We start from the raw sequence: 22,260 nt of genomic DNA on the forward strand, positions 1-22,260 counted from the left end.
AAGAAAACACAGTCACAACTTCTAGAAATGAAAGACGCACTTAGGGAAACACAAATACACTGGAAAGTTTTGAACAATAGAATTATACAAGTAGAAGTAACAACTTCAGAATTAAAAAAAAAAAAAAAAAAGGCTTTTGAATTAACCCAACCTGACAAAGAAAAAATTTTAAGAATGAACAAAGCCTCCCAGAAATTTGGGATTATGTTAAACAACCAAACATTAGAATAATTGGTGTTCCTGAAGAAGAGATATCTAAAACTTTGGAAACTTATTTGAGGGAATAATCAAGGAAATCTTCCTTGATCTTTCTAGAAGTCTAGACATCCAAATACAAGAAGCTCAAAGAATAGTCAGGAAATTTAACACAAAAAGATTATTACCTAGCCACATAGTTATCATGTTATCTAAATTCAAGATGAAGGGAAAAATCTGAAGAGTTGCGAGGCCAAAGCACCAGGTAGTCTATGAAGGAAAACTTGTCAGATTAACAGCAGATTTTTCAGCAGAAACCTTGCAAGCCAGGATTGGAGTTCTATCTTTAGCCTCCTTAAACAAAATAATTGTTAGTCAAGAATTTTGTATCCAGCAAAATCATAAATGAAGGAGAGAGAAAGTATATTTCAAACAAAACAAATGCTGAGAGAATTCACCTCTCTCAAACCAGTACTACAAAAAAATGCTAACTCTTGAAACGAACCCTCAAAATACACCAAAATAGAATCTCTGTAAAGTACGAATCTCATAGGACCTATAAAACAATAACACAGTGGATATAAAAACAAGGTATTCAGGCAACAACTAGCACAATAAATAGGACAGTACTTCACATCTCAATACTAGCATTGAATGTAAATGGTCTAAAGGATTCGCTTAAAAGATACCGAAAGGCGGCCAGGAGCGATGGCTCATGCCTGTAATCCCAGCACTTTGGGAGGCCAAGGCGGGGGGATCACAAGGTCAGGAGATCCAGACCATCCTGGCTAACACAGTGAAACCCTGTCTCTACTAAAAAGACAAAAAATTAGCTGGGCGTGGTGGCACACGCCTGTAGTCCCAGCTACTCAGGAAGCTGGGGCAAGAGAATGGCGTGAACCCGGGAGGCGGTGGAGCTTGCTCTGAGCCGAGATCGCACCACTGTACTCCAGCCTGGGTGACAGAGCGAGAAAAAAAAAAAAAAAAAGATACGGAATGACAGAATGCATAAAAATCCAACAACCAAGTCTTTCTGTCTTCAAGAGATCCACCTAACACATAAGGACTCACATAAACATAAGGCAAAGGGGTGCGAAAAGGGATTTCATGCAAATGGAAACCAAAAGCAAGCAGGAATAGCTATTCTTACATCAGACAAAACACACTATAAAGCAATAACAGTTTAAAAAGACAAAGAGAGACATTATATAATGCTAAAAAGATTAGCCCCATAGAAAAATATCACAATTTTAAACATATACACACATAACACTGGAGCCAAATTTATAAAAGAATTACCACTTGACCTAAGAAATGAGATAGACGGCAACACAATCATAATGGGGACTTCAGTACTCCACTGACAGCACTGGACTGGTCATCAAGACAGAAAATCCACAAAGAAGCAATGGACTTAAACTATACCCTAGGAAAAATGGACTTAACAGATATTTACAGAGCATTCTACCCAATAACTGAAGAATATATATTTTTTTCATCAGCACATGGAACATTCTCCAAGATAGACCATTATGACAGGCCACAAAACAAGTCTCAAGAAATTTAAGAAAAATGAAATTATATCAAGTACTCTCTCAGATTACAGGGAAATAAAATTGGAAATTCACTCTAAAAGGAACTCTCAAAAATATACAAATACATGGAAATTAAATAATCTGCCCCTGAATGATCTTTGGGTCAACAATTAAGATGAAAATTGAAAAATTGTTCAAACTGAATGATGATAGTGACACAAAACCTCCGGGATAGAGAAAAAGCAGTTCTAAGAGGAAAGTTCATAGCATTAAATGCGCACATCAAAAAATCTAAGAGTACAAACAGACAATCTAGGTTCACATCTCAAGGAACTAGAGAAACAAACACAAACTAAACCCAAAACCAGCAGAAGAAAAGAAATAACAATGATCAGAGCAGAACTAAATGAAATGGAAACAAACAATACAATACAAAAGATAAAACAAAAAGCTGGTTCTTTGAAAAGATAAACAAAATCAGTAGACCATCAGTGAGATTAACCAAGAAAAGAAGGGAGAAGATCCGAATAAGCTCAATCAGAAATGAAATGGGAGATATTAAAACCAATACCACAGAAATACAAAAGATCACTTGAGGCTACTCTGAACACCTTCATGTGCACAAACTAGGAAACCTAGGGGAGATGAATAAATTCCTGGAAATATACACACCTTCTAGATTAAACCTGGAAGAAATAGAAACTCTGAACAGACCAATAACAAGTAGTGAGATTGAATAAAAAACTGCAAACAACAACAACAAAAAGTCCAGGTTCAGATGGATTCACAGCTAAATTCTATCAGATATTCAAGTAAGAATTGGTTCCAATCCTACTGAAACTATTCCAAAAGATAAAGAAAGAGGGAATCCTCCCTAAATCATTCTATGAAGCCACTATTACCATAATACCAAAACCAGGAAATGATGTAACAAAAAAAGAAAACTACAGACCAGTGTCCCTGATGAACATGATGCAAAAATCCTCAACAAAAACCTAGCTGACCAAATACAACAGCGTATCAAAAAGATAATACACAATGATCAAGTGGGTTTCATACCATGGATATAGGGTTGGTTTAACATATGCTAGTCAATAAATGTGATACACCCCTTAAACAGAATTAAAACAAAAAATCATATTATTATCTCAGTGGATGCAGAAAAAGCACTTGACAAAATTCAGCATCCTTTATGATTAAAACCCTCAGCAAAATTTGCATAGAATGGACATACCCTAAGGTAATAAATGCCATCTATGACAAACCCACAACCAACATTATATGGAAAGCACTACCGCTGAGAACTGGAACAAGACAAGGATACTCACTTTCACCACTTTTATTCAGCATAGTACTGGAAGTCCTAGCCAGAGTGTCAGACAAGAGAAAGAAAGAAAGGGCATCCTAATCAGTAAAGAGAAAGTCAAACTGTCACTGTTTGCCAATGATATGATTGTACCAGAAAACCCTAAAGACTCATCCAAAAAGCTCCTAGATCTGATAAATGAATTCAGTAAACTTTCAGAATACAAAATCAATGTACAGAAATCAGTAGCACTGCTATACACCAACAGTGACCAAGCTGAGAACCAAATCGAGAACTCAGCCCCTTTTACAACAGCTGAAAAACAAAAAAACAAAACAAAACAAAAAGCCTTACAAATACACCTAACCAAAAAGGTAAAAGATCTCTAAAACAAAAACTAAAAAATGCTGCTGAAGGAAATCATAGATGACACAAACAAATGGAAACACATCCTATATTCACAGATGGGTAGAATCAGTATTATGAAAATGACCATACTTCCAAAAGCAATCTATAAATTCAATACAATTCCCATCAAAATATCACTATCATCCTTCATAGAACTATGAAAAACAATCCTAAAATTCATAAGGAACCAAAAAAGAGCCCACAAAAACAAGACTAAGCAAAAAGAAAAAATCTGGAAGCATCACACTATCTAACTATAAGCTATACTACAAGGCTATAAATAATAAATACCAAAACAGCATGGTACTACTGGTATAAAAACGGACAAGTAGAACAATGGAATGAAATAGAGAACTCAGAAATAAAACCAAATACATATAACCAACTGATCTTTGGCAAAGCAAACAAAAACATAAAGTGGGGAAAGGAGATCCTATTTAACAAATAGTGTTGGGATAATTGGAAAGCCACACGTAGAAAAATCAAACTGGAACTTTTCCTCATCTAATACAAAAATCAACTCAAGATGGGTCAGAGACGTAAATCTAAGACCTGAAACCATAAAAATTCTAGAAGACGACATTGTAAAAACTCTTCTAGATATTGGCCTAGGCAAAGACTTCATGACCAAGAACCCAAAAGTAAATGCAACAAAAATAAAGATAAATAGATAAGACTTAATTAAACTAAAAACCTCTGCACAGCAAAAGAAGTAATCAGCAGAGTAAAAGACAGTCCACAGAGTGGGAGAAAATATTTGCAAACTACGCATCTGACAAAGGACTACCATCCAGAATCTATAAGGGAACTAAAACAAATCAGTCAGAAAAATGCGAGTAATCCCATCAAAAAGTGGGCTAAGGACATGAATAGACAATGCTGAAAAGAAGATATACAAATGATCAACAAATATATGAAAAAATGCTCAACATCACTCATTATCAGGAAAATGCAAATCAAAACCACCACGCGATACTACCTTACTCCTGCAAGAATGGCCATAATGTAATTAAGAAAACAAAAAATATCAGATGTTGGTATGGATGTGGTTAAAAAGGAACACTTTTACAATGCTGGTGGGGCAACCACTAATACAACCACTACAGAAAATAGTATGGAGATTCCTTAAAGAACTAAAAGTAGAACTACCATTTGATCCAGCAATCCCACTACTGGGTATATATCCACAGAAAAAGAAGTTATTATATTAAACAGACACAAGCACAGCTATGTTTATAGCAGCACAATTTGCAATTGCAAAAATATGGAACCAGCTTGAATGTCCATCAACCAACAAGTGGAAAACGAAAATGTGGTGTATATATACCATGGAATACTACTCAGACATAAAAATGAATGAAATAATGGCACTTGCAGCAACCTGGATGGAGTTGGAGACCATTATTCCAAGTGCAGAAACTCAGAAATGGAAAGCCAAATGTCGTATGTTCTCACAAGTGCGAGCTAAGCTATGAGGACACAAAGGCATTAGAACGATACAATGGACTCTAGGTACTCGGAGTAAGGATGGAAGCGGGGATGAGGGATCAAAGACTATGCATTGGGTGCAGCGTACACTGCTCAGGTGTTGGGTGCACCAAAATCTCAAAAATCACCATTAAAGAACTTACTCATGTAACCAAACACCATGTGTCCCTCCCAAAACTATTGAAATAATAGTAGTCATCATAATAAAACATAGACAAAAATTTAAATAAGTCAGATATGGGTGAGACTCAAGACATGATTCATCCTGAGGCAAATTTCCCTACAACTGTGAGCCTGTGAAATCAAAACCAGTTACATGCTTCCAAAATGCAATGTGGTACATGCATAGAATAGACATTCCTATTACAAAAGGGAAAAACAGGCAAGAAAAAAGGAGCAACTGGTCCCAAATAAGTCCACAATCCAACAGGGTAAACAACATTAAATCCTAAGGCTCTAGAATTATCTTCCTTGACTCCGTGTCCTGCCTCCTGGACAAGGTGGTCTAGGGGTTGGGCCCCCAAGGCTTCAAGCAGCCCAAGCCCTATGGCTCAACACAACCAAAGCTCTCATGGGTTGAAGTCTTTTGCCTGCAGCTCTGCCAGCCTGACATTGCACATTGGCAGCTCAATAGTTCTGGGATCTTGGTGGCAGTCCCACTCCCTTTACTCCACTAGGCATTGCCCTCACAGGGGCTGTCTGCAATGGCTCTGTTCCTGTGAAAAGGCATTGCCTGGGGCCCCAGGCTGTCCAAGACATCCTTTGAAATCTAGGTGGAGACCATTTTTGACCCCGTAGCCCACTCATTCTGTGCATGTGCAGAATTAATACCAAACTGCAGACTCTGTAAGCAAGTGTATAAAATATGCTTTTTAAAGATGTTCTTCATCATTTAGTTTAATGCCTTGCTGTGAGAAGTTTATATATGCGCACCGAAAACATGAAATGAGTGTATTACTTCAAAGATGCATTGTAAGCTGCTTTATTACAGTGAATTGAACTACTTCCCAAACAATGAACTCTGTAAACAAATGTACAAATATGCATTTAAAAGATGTTCCTTACCATTTAGTTTATTGCTTTATTGTGAGGGATTATATATATATACATATATATAAACATATACATATATACATATATATACACACACTGAAAATATAAATCTGGACATGTTACTTCAAAGATGCATTGTGAAGCACTTTATTAAAATAAATTAAACTGTTTAACACTGTGAACCTTTTAATCACATGTTTAAGACATGCTTTTTAAAGATGTCCCTTGCTCTTGTATTCTAAGCCATAATGTGAGGAGTTTATATATCCACATTTAAAAGATGAATCAAAGTATGTTACTTCAAAGATGTATTGTGAGCTGACTTATTACAGTGAATTGAACTGTTTACCATTCTGTGAATTCTGTAAACAAGCATATAAAATGTTTTTTAAAGATGTTCTTTACCAATAAGTTTAAAGACTTATCGTACGAGGTTTACAAATACATACTAAAACATAAATCTGCTGCCAAGGCTTACCACCTGCATTCTTCAAATTAGGGCACAATCCACACCTGAGCCCACTTGAGTGACAGCTGAGGTGACCAAGGAGCACTGTTTAGGAATTTGGGGGGCAGAGACTTAAGGTGGTGGAGGGTAGTGAATGCTGATTTTTTTCAGGCATCATGAGCTGCTCTCTTGAGGCTGCCTCAAAGATCTCTGAAATGAATTGCGTGTCATTCTCCCATTGTCTTGATGAATGGCACCTGGCTTCTTTTATATACTCTAATCCCTTTATCAAAGGATCAATTGGCTGCACCCTTGCACTTTTTTTGTTCTTTACTTGGCCAGGCTGTGAATTTTCTAAATTTTTATGTTCCACTTCCGTTTTAATTAAAAATGTCATCTTTAAATCATTCATCTCTTCCCATATTTTACTCTAGGCATTTAATAGAAGCCGTGCAGCTCCTTCAACATTTTGCTTAGAAATTTATTCCACCAGATGTCCCAATTCATTCTCTTAAATTCAGCCTTACATAAAGCCCTCTGGTATGGACACAATTCAGCCAAGTTATTTTCCACGTTAGAAAATAATGGCCTTTATTCCAGTTTCCATTACCTTGTTCCTCATTTCTGCCCAAGACCCCATCAGAATTGCCTTACTGTCCGTATTTATACCAGCATTCTGATCATAGTTACTTAAGCAACCTCTAAGAAGTTTTAGACTTTCCCTACAGCTCTCCTTTTGTTTTGAGCCCTCACCAGAATTGCCCTTAATGATCTATTCATGGCAATACAAGCTTTTTCTATCCTGCTTCTCCAGATTCTTCCATCTTCTACCCATTATCCAGTTCCAAAGTCACTTCCAGATATTCAGGTGTTTGTCACAGTAACACTCTACTCTTTGGTAACAATTCTCTTTCTGAGTCATTTTGTGCAGCTATAACAGAGTACCACAGATGGAGTAATTCATAATGATCAGAAATTCATTGGCTCACAATTCCAGAGGCTGGGAATTCCAAGATTGAAGGGCCAGCATCCTTTAAGGGCCTTCCTGCAGTATTATCCCATGGCAAAAGGGCAAGAGAAGGCAAGAGAGAGAGAGCAAGAAGGATCCTAGTTTGTCCTTTTATAAGGAACCCACCCCCATGATAAAGAGCTTGCTCCCACAATAAGAAACTCACTTCCACGATGACAACATTAATCTACTCATTACCTTTCATGGTCTAATCAATCCTTAAAGTTCCCACTTCTTAATGCTGATACAATGGCAATTAAATTTCAGCATGAGTTTCAAACCATAGCAGTCATGTAAAAGGAAATTAATAAGAGGCAAAAGTAGAGCAAAGGCAATTAAAAAACTTTTTTTGATTGGTTGACTGTGTTTTAATACTATAACTTTCAGCCTTCTATGAAAAAGAAATTTAGATTTCTTCTAACCATATTTATTACAGAAATAATTTAAAATCATGTTTTGAAATTAAGAAACCACATTGAATAGGGAAACAAATTTGAGGAGCAAAAATTTCTGATATTCAGAAATCCTGCCAATACTTAAAAACCAGACTGCATTCTACATATCTGAGTTTCAGAACTATCCCATAGATTGTGAAAAATGGGAAAAATCTTCTTAATTATCTAATTAGTATTTGTGTTTCAAACACTTGTAATTGAGAGAAATCTCTGAATAAAACATCAAATTGCAGTTTAGTAGCAGTATTAGTATACAATATGACTTTTTGATATTGAAGGATTCATATTTCACACTGAAATTATGATGGTGAATTTGAGGTTTTCATAAAGTATCAAATGCTAAGAAGTACACTAAGATAGCAGTCAGTTTGAGTTGTAATAATAATGCTACAGGGCTGGACATGGAAGCTGATGCCTATAATCTCAGCACTTTGGGTGTCCAAGGTGGGCAGACCTCTTGAGGCCAAAAGTTCGAGACCAGCCTGGCCAATGTGGTGAAGCCCTGTCTGTACTAAAAATATAGAAATTAGCTGGGCATGGTGGGGCATACCTGTTATCCCAGCTACTTGGGAGACTAAGGCACAAGAATCACTTGAACCCGGGAGGCAGATGAGCTGTGATGGGACAACTGCACTCCAGTCTGGGCAACAGAGAGAGACTCTGCCTCAAAAATAATAATAATGATGATAATAATAATAATAATAATACAGACTCTTAATTTGGGGCAAATCATTTAACTAACATTGAATTTAATTTTATTATCTGTAAAATGAGAGGTATAATCCCATGTTTTAGAAGTTCTAACGTCAGTTAAAAGCTTGACCTTCTTTCATAAATTATAGTCACAGCTATAAATTACCTTCTATAAAAAGCCTATTTTATGTCAAGTAATAAACATTTTTGCTTAATAAACATTATTGCTCTTTGCATGCAATACCTTAACATGCACCTCAGAAATATGTGCATTTCAGGATTTGGAAACAAAGGTTCATAGAGGGTAAGTTGCCCAATGTCACACAAGTAATAAATGCAGTGCTGGAATTCCAGCTGAGTTCTATCTATCTTCTATCCTTATGCCAACACAGTCATACATTCTGATTTTTATCCAGCTGATGACAGATATTCAGTCATTCAAGCCACATGGCAAAGTTTAAAATAATTGTTCAGCTATCACATAATGGCATTTAAAAAGCTGTCTCTCTGAACCGTCACCATGAGTGATTTAATAAAAAAGCTTCTATTACTTACAGATGTTCCAAAGATATGAGTCCTTTAAATGTTTGCTTATCCAGTGCATGGATTTCATTCTTGTATAGGTACCTGGAAAATATATAGAATCTCATTAAATTATAAATTAGTAGAGATACTACATGTCTTAGATACAAACTTTTTAAACTATAAGCTGTGGACCTTAGGAGCTTTGTGGGATGTCCATAGATTCCCTAACAATATTAACAATATATAGAAATTGTTATTTCATTTAAATGTGTTCAATTGGTAAGAGTTCTAAACCTCTCTCATCAAATTCTCAAATGGATCCTTGGTTCAAAACATTAAGGAACATAGAGTATTTGTGGAGAAATTCTGACTAATGGAGTCATTTATATTGAGTAACAACTTCTCTAAGAAAAATATGTTTTGACCATAAATAATTTTTTTAAATTTATTTTATGACACTGAATATATTCAACTGGTAGTAATAAAGCTGGAAAATACCACCATGAGATTCATCTTAAGGGAATAAAAGCATCTTAGAGATGCATAAGATGAATTTTGATCCTCCTGTGGCTGCTGTTGAAAATCTGCAGGAAAGAATACTGTAAATGGATTTATAAATACGATGATACAACTAATCTTACCAAACGGTTTAAAGAAAACAATTTATGTGACATATGAGCACTTTCTCCATCATTTTTCTTCAACCATAGGTTGGTAAGGTGATTTCTTCCCCACACTCTTTGTTAATGTCATGAAAATAAAGCCCTGGATCATTTCTACTTGTGCCTCTCAAGGTTTGAGACTACTAGAATTCCTGAAACCTTCTATCAAGTGTCTTTGGAATGTGCTCTTGCATATTATCGGTGCATCAGAATCACCTGGTGGTTTATTAAACACACCAATTCTAAAGTCCACCCACAAACCTACTCAATCGGACTCGCTCAGGATATTTTCTAGATAATTCAATTGCAGCTCATCTGCAGTCCTGCCTTAAAGGCCATCAAAATCACAATTCTGCCTAAAAATAAAGAAGGGACTGATTTTCTATAATTTGCTTAGTGAAGCTTTGAAAGTTCCAAACCAGTTTCTTTTCCCCCAGTTTAGGACTCCAGTCAGTTTCTAAAAGTAGCAGTGACTAGTGTGGGTTTACATCTAACTAGATATTGTTTTTCCACAGCATTAATTGATACTACGGAATATTTTGCTTTTACTCCAAATCTCAAAAATACAGCTACATGTTAGAATTCAAGAAATACAATATTTTGGAACCATGTTTTTTCAAACGTTTATAGGAAGCATTGAGAAGTCGCAAAACTCACTAGTGGTTCTCAAGTGTGGATGTATGCAAATCATAGTGTAGGTACATGAGTCAGTAGTATTTGTAAGGCCTCATTTTGAGTTCTCCTCAAGCCTCATAGTGATGTCTGGGTCCCTGCCTCCACAAATTCTGATTTAATGATGGGTCCAGGGTACAGACTAAACATTGAGATTCTTCATAGTTCCACAGGAAATAATAATATGCAGCAAGGTTGAAAACTACTGTTACTAGGTACAGAACCAGTGAAAGTATTCTGTAAATGTACCCCACTGGATTCAGAAATACCTCCTGGTAAAGGCCCTTAAAGTATTAGAATGTTGAGAGCCACGTGACTTCAAGGGTGTCATGTCTTGAGGTACAAAGAAGTTGACTTCTACTGAGAGGCATACAAGCACTATACTTGGTTTTTATTATTATCGTCAATTTTAAATAATGAGGGACTGTTTCATAAAGATAAAATGAAATCATAAAATATTTCATGAAGGAGTTTCAAAACCTAAAACTAAAGATTTCCCATAATATTTTATCTCAGATATGCAGATTCACTTTAGACTGTTATATTGTAGAAAATGGTTCAGGAAAAATAAGCACAAAGTAGGGGGGAAAGAAGAGAATAGAACTTCTGCAGTCAGATTTGCACAAATTGATTAACTCAGTAAAGTATGAGTTCCAGATATGTTACTACCTGTATTCATGTTGTAGGACCAACAGGTTTGTATGCTCGCTGAAGAGTAACAGACCAATATACTGAGATGGCGGAGTTTGCAGCAGAGAAAGAGTTTAATTATCAACGGGTAGCCAAATGAAGAGACAGAAAGGACCCTCAAATTCTTCTCCCCAGTGAGTTCTGGGCTGGGGTTTTTAATGGGATAGTTGGGGGAAAGAGGCTAGAAAACTGGGGTTGTTGATTGGCCGGAATAAGGGGGATATTATTTGGATGTGGAAACCACATTCCTTGGTGAGTCAGTTCCTCATCAGATCCTTCAGACCTTAATGGTGTGCAGGACCAAAAAGGATGTCTCAAATGGAAAACTTAACATTTCACAATTATCAAGTTGTTATCTACATAGCAGTTGAGGAGAACTATAATCTTCATGGGTCTGTGTGATTTTAGGACAATAGGCACCAAACAGCTATGAGGAAGGGGTCAGAGAGCAGTTGATCTCATGATGAATGCTGATGCGCTGAAAGTTTGGCTTATTTTTGTTTCTTCCCACCCTCCCACCCACCTTATTTCCTAATAAATTTTATAAAGTTCATAGGAACCGTTTCATTAACACCAGTCACACAGCTTCCAATTTCCCATAGGATAATGGTATTCAGCTAAATTCAAATCTCTCCACACACCTCTGAAAACCACATAGTTTAACAAGAACAAAAACACATCACCCAGAGCACAAGCTATGACAAAACCAGAGAAAGAGAGCATTAGCAACTTCATTTAAGTGGGGAAAACACTAAAGGCATCTCTAGAGTCCACCCACAGCAGAATCAAGTGGGGATTTCACAGATGAAAGGACTGTGGTAGAAGGGGTAGAATAACAAAGGGTGAGAGTACCACCCTGATGAGAACCTTAGATTGAGGAATTTAGAACCCTGGCTCCTAAGGAATTGAAAGAAAGGGCTTGGAAAATGAGTGGGAGAAGGCACCTTGCTAGCATGGGGTAACTTGTGGAGAATTGGTGTTAACAGGAAAGAAGAAAGCAAGAAGTCAAAGGTAAAATAAATTAATACCAGAATTTTAAAAATCAAGATTATTGTGTACCAGATAATCACTGTAAGGAAAATTACCTATAAATACTGAAAGGAAATTAAGGAAAACAAATCTCATATTAAATTTGATACAAATAGAAAACCTAGAAATAGAAATTTTGATCAAAATCTAAATAAAAAATCAAAAAGATATTTCTCAACTATTTCATTTACAATAGCTTATACATAATAAGCTACCTAGGAATAAACTTAACCAATGGGGCTAAAGACTTCTACACTGAAAGATACAAAACATTACTGTAAGAAATTAAAGAGAATGTGAATGAATTGAAAGATTTCCCATACTCATGGACTTAAAGATTTGATATTGTTAAAATGTCAATACTATTCAAAGTGATCTAAAAATTTAATACAATCCCTATCAGAATTCCAATGGCACTTTTTTTTGCAGAAATGGGGAATCCCATCCTAAAATCTATGTGACATTTCAAGAGGCCCTGAACAGTTAAAACAATCTTGAGAAAGAATAACATAGTTGAAGATTTTACACTTTCTGATTTCAAAACTTATAACAAATGTATAGTAATCAAACCAGCATGTTACTGGCATAGAAACAGATATATAGACCAATAGCAAGTCCAGAAATAAGCCCTCGCATATATGGTCAAATGATTATTTACAAGAGTGCCAAGAATATACAATGAGGAAAGGAAAATCTGTCCAATAAATAGTGTTGGGAAAACTGGCTCTCCACATGGAAAAGAATAAAACTGGAACCTTCTCTCATATCATATACAAAAATTAACTCAAAATGAAGCAAATACCTAAACCTGTTAGAAGGAAACCTACAGAGAAAGCTCCATGACCTTGGGTTTGGCAAATATTTCTTTTATTATTATTATTATTATACTTTAAATTCTAGGGTACATGTGCACAAAGTGCAGGTTTGTTACATATGTATACATGTGCCATGTTGGTGTGCTGCACCCATTAACTCATCATTTGCATTAGGTATATCTCCTAATGCAATCCCTCCCCCGCCCCCCCACAATAGGACCCAGTGTGTGATGTTCCCCTTCCTGTGTCCAAGTGATCTCATTGCTCAGTTCCCACCTATGAGCGAGAACTTGTGATAGTTTGCTGAGAATGATGGTTTCCAGCTGCATCCATGTCCCTACAAAGGACATGAACACATCCTTTTTTATGGCTGCATAGTATTCCATGGTGTATATGCGTGCCACATTTTCTTAATCTAGTCTGTCACTGATGGACATTTGGGTTGATTCCAAGTATTTGCTATTGTGAATAGTGCCGCAATAAACACACGTGTGCATGTGTCTTTATAGCAGCATGATTTATAATCCTTTGGGTATATACCCAGTAATGGGATGGCTGGGTCAAATGGTATTTCTAGTTCTAGATCCTTGAGGAATCACCACACTGTTTTCCACAATGGTTGAACTAGTTTACAGTCCCACCAATAGTGTAAAAGTGTTCCTATTTCTCCACATCCTCTCCAGCACCTGTTGTTTCCTGATTTTTTTAATGATTGCCATTCTAACTGGTGTGAGATGGTATCTCATTGTGGTTTTGATTTGCATTTCTCTGATGGTGAGTGATGATGGAAGGATTCCCTATTTAATAAATGGTGCTGGGGAAATTGGGTAGCCATAAGTAGAAAGCTGAAACTGGATCCTTTCCTTACTCCTTATACGAAAATTAATTCAAGATGGATTAGAGACTTAAATGTTAGACCTAAAACCATAAAAAAACCCTAGAAGAAAACCTAGGTAATACCATTCAGGACATAGGCATGGGCAAGGAATTCATGTCTAAAACATCAAAAGCAACGGCAACAAAAGCCAAAATTGAAAAATGGGATCTCATTAAACTAAAGAGCTTCTGCATAGCAAAAGAAACTACCATCAGAGTGAACAGGCAACCTACAGAATGGGAGAAAATTTTTGCAATCTATTCATCTGACAAAGGGCTAATATCCAGAACCTATAAAGGACTCGATCAAATTTATAAGAAAAAACAATCCCATCAAAAAGTGGGCAAAGGATATGAATAGACACTTCTCAAAAGAAGACATTCATACAGCCGGCAAATATTTCTTAAATGTGACACCAAAAGCAAAGGTAACAAAAGTAAAAATAGATAAACTAGACTACACCAAGATTTAAAAGTTTGGTATGTCAAAGAATACAAGGTGAAAAGACAACCTGCAGAATAGATGAAAATATTTGCAAATCATATATCTGATAAGGAGTTAATATCCAGAATATACAAAGACCTTCTACAAGTCAACAACCACAACAAGCAAAAAATAAAAGAAAATTAAAAATGGGTAAAGGACTTTAATAGACAGTTCGTCAAGGAAAATACACAAGTGACCAACAAGAATTCACTAATCATTAGTGAAATGCAAATCAAAACCACAATAAGCTATCACCTCACATGTTAGGATGGCTACTTTCAAAAAGACAAAATAAGCATTTGTGAGGATGTGGAAAAATGAGAATCCTGTACACTGTTGGTGGGAATGTGAATTGGTACAATCACTATGAAAAACTGTATGGAGAGTCCTCAAAAATTAAAAATGCAATTACCATCTAGCAATTCCTAGGAAAATATACTTCTGGGCATATATCTGAAAGAACTGAAAGTAGAGATATCTGCACACACATGCTCCACACCAGTACTACTCACACAGCCAAGAGGTGGATTCAACCCAAGTGTCCATTGGTGTAAATAGAAAAACAAAATGTAGTATATACATACAATGGTATATTATTCAGCCTTAGCATTTCAGGAAGCCAAGGCAGGAGGATCACTTGAGCCCAGGAATTCAAGACCAGTCTGGAAAGATGAGATAGCAAGATCTCATCTCTACTAAAAATTTTTTGAATTAATTTTTTTTTTAAAAAAAGGAAGGAAATTCTGACACTTGCTACAAAATGGATTAACATTGAGGATATTAAACTAAGTAAAGTAAACCGGTCACAAGAAGACAAATACTATATGATTCCTCTTGTATGAGGAAGATAGAGTAGTCAACTCATAATGACAGAAAGTAGAACAGTGGATAGAGTAGTAAACTCATAATGACAGAAAGTAGAACAGTGGTTGCCAGGGGCTACAGAGAGAAGGAAATGGAGAGCTGTTTAATCGGTACAGAGTTTCAGTTTTGCAAGATTAAAAAGTTCTGGAGATTGATTACACCACAGTGTGAATATATTGAATAATACCAAACCATTTAGAAATGTTTAAAATGGTACATTTTATATTTTTGTATTTTTTAATATGTTTGTATTTTTTACCACAATTACATTTTTAAAAAATGTTAAAAGGACATAAAAATTGTCTAAATTATATAAAATAACTGTGTCTGCATAAAATTAAAACTACATCCAAAACATTAACAATGATAACAGGCCTGGGGTTTTGCACAATTTTATTTTCTTCATTGTTCTTTTTCATATTTCAATATTTTCTAAGATGATTATATATTGATATATTGCTTTTTCACATTTACTTCATATTTATTTGTATTATATGAGTAAGAAATCACATCACTTTATAAAATATACAATTTTTTTAAAGAAATAAATCAAACTCATCTACATGTTCTTCACCCTGGATAATAACATTACTTTTAAAAAGTTGTTTTATATTTTGTGTTATCTTTTTTTATAAAATGATATTTAGTGTATATTTTGTTACTTTTTACCTTAACACCTGGAAGATATTAACCAACTTATTTTATCCCTCCATGCTTCATTAAATTTCTTTAGATAACTAAAGATTCTTTCCCTAATTCCAAAAAAAATTATGTGAAATTTATAGCCCCAATAATAACATACTCATGAAATCACAGAAATCAAACATCATGTATTTCCTTTTAAGTCTCACATAGCTATTATATAGGTTTGACACTAAAATATTTGGGAAATGCTTGCTGAACTAATGTATTAAGTTTTTCACTCCACCCTCTCAGTGTAAATAAAAATTATTGGGCTACTGGGCCAAGGAGTGTTATAGAGGGGAGCAATGAAAAGCCTAAACCCTCCCCATCAAACACAGAATTAGTTCCAAGTGAAGAGTAATAAAAATCAAAATAGTTGGTAGGTGTGAGAATAGAGTCTGCACCCCCATTTCCTGATGGTCTGGAAGATGACAGACATCACAGATAGGTTTCTAATCTACAATGGGACCACAGAAGTGCTGAGATGGCTGCAAGATGCATCAAGGCATAAAACTAACCTGACAAACCACTGAGCTCTTCAATGGGGTGGGGAAGAGACAAAGATTTTTGCAGGCCTTATAGTGGGTGGATGTGACACCAAGAGTCATAACCTGCAAGGGAGTTGCAGTTGTAATGAGGAGATGTCACAGTAGAGGTTGGTTTGCTCTTGTAGCCCTGTGACAAGAAAGAAACAGAGTAGCCCCAGATGTCATGACTGTGCTCAAGGACAACCTAGACTTGTGTTCCACCTCACAGAATGAGAATGATCACAGACTAGAGAGCAAGCGTAATACCTCCATGAAAACAACCAAGAGGTCTCATGAAGTCATATGGGAGTGTGGGCAGCCATCTTAGCCCAGGCTGCCATAACAAAACTGCATAGACTGGATGGCTTGAACAATAGCAATTTATATGCTGACAGTTCTAGAGGCTGAAAAGTCCAAGATCAAGATCTGGCACTGTTCAGTTTCTGAAGTCTCTCTTCCTAGCTCACAGATAGCCACTTTGTCACTGTGCCCTTACATGGCACAGAGAGAGCGAGAGCAAGCCCTGATGTCTCTTTCTCCTTCAAGGGCACTACTCCCATACGAGGGCTCCACACTCATGACCTCACCCAAATCCAATTACCTGCTGAAGGCTCCACCTCCAAGTACCATCACACTGGTTCTTAGGGCTGCAAGATAGGAATCCTGGGAGGATGCAAACATTCAATCCATAACAGTATTTTAGATTGAATAGAGGGAAAAGAATGAGTAAAGGAGATTCTGAACGGACTCTGTTTACCCCAAATGATAAGTTGACTCAAATTGGGCCAAGATATTTTCTGCCATTCTGTGGAATGAAGTCCAAAATAAGAATTAGCTTACAAAAAAAATTATTTTTTGCACTCCTCAATACATAGACTGATAAATTCATACTTGATACATACCCCATTTAAACATATTTCCATGTGAAGAACTACACAGTAAGTTGCAAAAGTTGCACACCTCAGTCTCTGTGTAGTATCACGCTCCGCTCAATGTGTTTAAAAGGCAGTACAGAGCAATCTAACTTTATATTATCTATAAAAATTCCATGCAGATTGTAAAGTAATAATATATGTGAAAATAAAAATACAAAAGAACTTAAAATGTGAAATAAATTTAGTTGTTAATTCAAAGTTGGAAAGTTGTTTCTATACACACAAAATCTAGAAGTCATGACATAATGTTTGACTACACAAAATGTCAAAGAAATTGAAATCTTGTTTTCTAAAAGATCCTACATTTAATTACCTCCCAGTATAAAAGGACACTTGCTATTCGGATTTTATTTTCAATTGCTGTTTTTCACTAGAAGAAATTCTACTCTTTGAAGACACAACTGCTTCCAGGTCTGGGACATCAAAAGTATATGACACAACGTTTGACAAAAAGCACTCAAAATCTAATGGGATTATGTCAAAAGTACAAAAGAGTTAGCTGGAAGTCTTCCACTGGTCAAATTTGGGACTATTTGAGGGTTAGAAAAAGGGATAATGGAACTGATTATAATACATAGAATTTATTTTATTTCCAACTTTTATTTTCGGTTCTGAGAGTACTGTGCAGGTTTGTTACATAGGTAATTGCAGGTAACAGAGGGTGCACAGATTATTTTGTGCACCCTCTGTGCTAGTGCTTATTATCTGGGTGACAAAATAATCTGTGCACCCTCTGTGGCCTGCAATTAGGGAGTTTTTCCATCCTCATCCTCCTCACAACCTCCGCCCTCAAGCAGGCACCAGTGTCTATTGTCCCCTTCTTTGTGTCCATGTGTACTTAATGTTTAGCATTTCATGAGTCCACTGAGACAAGGAAGAAAAAGAGAAAACGACAGAGACACAACATGATGGCGCAAGGGAACAGATTCCTTCTTTTCAGAAGAATACCAGCTACTACAGGGAGTCATAAAATTAGGAAATCATAATTTTGCAACACAATATAAAAGTATATTTATGCAAGACTCATCAATGATGCCGAAACCATTGGTGAAGTTTTGTATATGGGAAAGCAATTAACTTTGATACATTAACCTCGAATCTTATAAACCTTGCTATAATCACTTATTAGTTCTAGGAGATTCGTATTGATTGTTTGGGATTTTCTTGATAAGTAATCATGTAATCTGCAAACAAAGACGGTTTTATTTCTCCCTTCCCAATCTATTGTTTCCACATTTCATTAGCTAAGACTTCCAGTCTGATGGTGAATAGGGATGGAGGGAGGTCCTGGCCTTGTTCCTGAGCCTAGTGGGAAAGCAATACAGGTTAAGCATCCCTAATCCAAAAATATGAAATCTGAAATGCTCTAAATTCCAAAACTTTTTAAGTGAGGGCGTGATGCAAGGGTAAAATTCTATACCTGACTTCCTGTGAGAGGCCATAGTTAAAACTCAGTTACTCAACATACAGCTTATTCAATGTCCCCAAGGGAAAAGGGCTCTCCCAGCCTACTTCAGCTGCAATATATCTTTTCTTAAATAAATAAATACATACATAAAGTGCACAGTAACTTTTTAGTTGAAAAACCACATTATAGGTGGAGGATGAAAGCCTGCCATTGTTTGTCGTTGCTGTTGTTCAACAGCTGATGCAGGTATCTGGTGATGCCACTGCCCTGCTTAGGTGCTCTGCACACAATATTTTTTCACTGTAAAAATAATATGTCATTTTTTACTATTAAGCACTTATGTGTGAATAAGTATTAAAAAAAGATTCCGAGTCAGGAATGAGAGTCCTGCCAAACAACAGATTGTCTATACGGATGGCTGAGACAGTGACATCTTTGCTTTCTGATGGTTCAATGTACACATACTTTGTCTCATGTAAAAAATTATTAAAATATTTTATAAAATGCCTATCAGTCTATGTGCATAAGGTGAATACATATAATGTATTGTGAAACATAAATGAATTTCATGTTTATATGAATTCCATCCCTAAGATTTCTCATTATGTATATGCAAATATGCCAAAATTTTAAAAATCCATAATTCAAAATATTTCTGGTCCCGTGCATTTCATATAAAGGATACTTAACCTGTAGTTTCTCACCATTAAGCATTATATTAGCCAGAGGGGTTTTTTTAGATCTTCTTTATTGAGTTAAGAGAGTCCCCTTGCTTCCTATTTTGCTCAGGTTTTATCACAAATGGGTGTTCAATTTTGCCAAATGCATTTTATGCATCTGCTGATATAATCAAATCACTTTTCTTCTCTAACCTATTGATATGATGGATTACATTATCTGATTTTCAAATATTGAGCCACCTTTGTATACCTGGGATAGTATAATTATTTTTATACATTGTTGGATTTGATTAGCTAATACTGTGTTGAGGATTCTTGCATTTATATTTATGAGAGATATTGGTCTGTAGTTATCATTTCCTGTAATATATTTTTCTGGTTTTGGTATTAGGGTAATGTTGGCCTCAGATAATTGAAGTTAGGAAGTATTCCCTCTGTTTCTGTTTTTCTGGAACAAATTATAGATAATTAACATCACTTTTTCTTTAAGTGCTTGGTAGAATTCACCAGCAAAATCGTCTGAATCTAGTGCTTTCTGTTTTGGAAGGTTATTAATTAACGATTCAATTTGTTTAATAAATATGGGCCTATTTAGATTATCTTTTTCTTTTTGTGTGGTTTGTTAGATTGTGTCTTTCAAGAAATCAGTCCATTTTATCTATGTTACCAAATTTATGGACTTAAAATTGCTAATAATACCCTTTTATTATTCTTTTAACATCTATGGCTCGCTAGAGATGGCCTAATTTTATGTGTGATATTAGTAATTTGTGTTTATTCTTTTTTTTTCTTCACTATCCTGACTGGGAGATTGTCAATTTTCACAATTTTTTCAAAGAACCAGTTTTTACTTTTGTCAAATTTCTGTATTGTTTCCCATTTTCACTTTTATTGATTTCTGTTCTATTTTGTAATTATTCATTTCTTCTGCTTGTTTAATTTTATGTTGCTTTTGTTTCTCTTGTCTCCTATGATTGGAAGTCTAGATTATTGATTTTATATATTTTTTCTTTTCTAATATATGCATTCAACACTATATCTTTAAGGACTGCTTTCTCTGCATCCTACAAAATCTGATGAGTTGTACTTTTATTCAGTTTAAAATACTTTTAAATTTCCCTTGAGACTCCTTTGATCAGCATATTACTTATAAGTGTATTTAATCTATAAATATTTTGTTATTTTCCAGCTATCTTTCAGTCGTTAATTTCTAGTTTGATTCCATTGTAGTTTGAGAACATACTTCGTATGCTTTCTATTTTTTAATTAGATGAGATGTGTTGTACGGCATATAATATGGTCCTTCTTGGTGAATGTTCTATGTGAGCTTGAGAGGAATGTGTATTTCTGTTGTCATTGGGTGGAGTATTCTATAAATGTTAATTAGACCCAGTTGAGTGATGATGCTGTTCAGTTCAACTATATCCTTACTAGTTTTCTGCCTGCTGAATATGTCAATTACTGATAGAGGCATGTTGAACCCTTCAACTATCGTACTGGATTCCTCTATTTCTTCTTGCAGCTCTAACAGTTTTTGCCTCACATATTTTGCTGCTCTACTGTTAGGTGCATGTTAGGTGCATATACATTAAGGATTGCTGTGTCTTCTTGGAGAATGAATCTCTTTACCATTACATAATACTCTCTTTATCCCTGAATTCTTTTTGTTTTTGTCATTAAGTCTGCTTTATCTGAAATTAATATAGCTACTCTAGTTTTCTTTTGTGTTAGCATGATACAACTTTCTCCATCTCTTTATTTTTAATCTATCTATAATTTATATTTAAAGTGGGTTTCTTTTAGACAATGTATAGTTGGATCTTATTTTGTTAATCTACCTGTCAATCTCTATCTTTTACTTAGTGTATTGAAACCATTCACATTTAAAGTAACTATTGGTATGACTGAATTCATAGCTACCATATTTGAAATTATTTTCTATTCACTGTACTTATTTTTTTATCTTCACCTTTTTTCTGCCTTCTCTGATTTTAATTGAGCACTTCACATAATTCAATTTTTTCTTCTCTCTTAGCATATCAATTATGCTTGTAAGCTTATATCAATATTCTTCTTTTAAAAATATCATTAATTGTTAACCTAAGGCTTACAGTTAACATTTACTATAACATTTACTATAAGTCTACTTTCAGGTAACACTATACTGCTTCATGGGTAGTGCTGGTACCTTGTAACAGAGTACAGTCATCCTTCAGTATGCACAAGGGATTGGTTTCAAGACCTCTCAAGAACACCAAAATCTTTAGATGCTCAAGTTCTGATATAAAGTTATGCAACATTTACATATAACCTATGTACATCCTCCTATATACCCCAAATTATCTCTAAATTACTAACAATACCTAACACAATATAGAAAACTATGTAAATAGTTGTTTAACTGTTTAGAGAATAGTAAGAAAAAAATCTGTATATGTTCATACAGGTGCAATTTTTTCCCAATATTTTCAATCCACGATCAGCTGAATCCATGGATGTGGAACTCACAAATATGAAAGGCTAACTGTATTTCCAATTCCCTTTTTCTATCGCTGTTAGCAATTATTCCTGTCATTCCACTTATCCATAAGCTACCAAATTTATTGTATCTAATATTATTCTGAACAAACCCTTATCTGTTATATCAATTAAGAATATAAAATAAAAGATTATATTTTACCTTGATTTATTTCTTCTCTATTGCTCTACCTTTCTTTGTATGAATCTGAGTTTCAGATCTATATCATTTTCTTTCTCTTTGAAGGATTTTGTAAGCATTTATTGCAAGGCAGGTCTACTAGTGACAAATTTCCTCA

At 35.2% G+C, this 22,260-nt stretch overlaps 1 protein-coding gene across 1 annotated transcript in view; it reads right to left on the reverse strand.

Annotated features, from left to right (window-relative positions):
• Positions 1 to 22,260, reverse strand: part of PXDNL (peroxidasin like) — a 508,882-nt gene that overhangs the window by 230,765 nt on the left and 255,857 nt on the right. Inside the window, exon 4 of the mRNA XM_073018080.1 lies at positions 9,146 to 9,217. Coding sequence (XP_072874181.1) covers positions 9,146 to 9,217 — 72 coding nt within the window. The remainder of the gene's footprint in view (positions 1 to 9,145; positions 9,218 to 22,260) is intronic.

This window comes from Chlorocebus sabaeus, chromosome 8, assembly GCF_047675955.1.
Source record: "Chlorocebus sabaeus isolate Y175 chromosome 8, mChlSab1.0.hap1, whole genome shotgun sequence".
Classification (NCBI taxonomy): domain Eukaryota; kingdom Metazoa; phylum Chordata; class Mammalia; order Primates; family Cercopithecidae; genus Chlorocebus; species Chlorocebus sabaeus.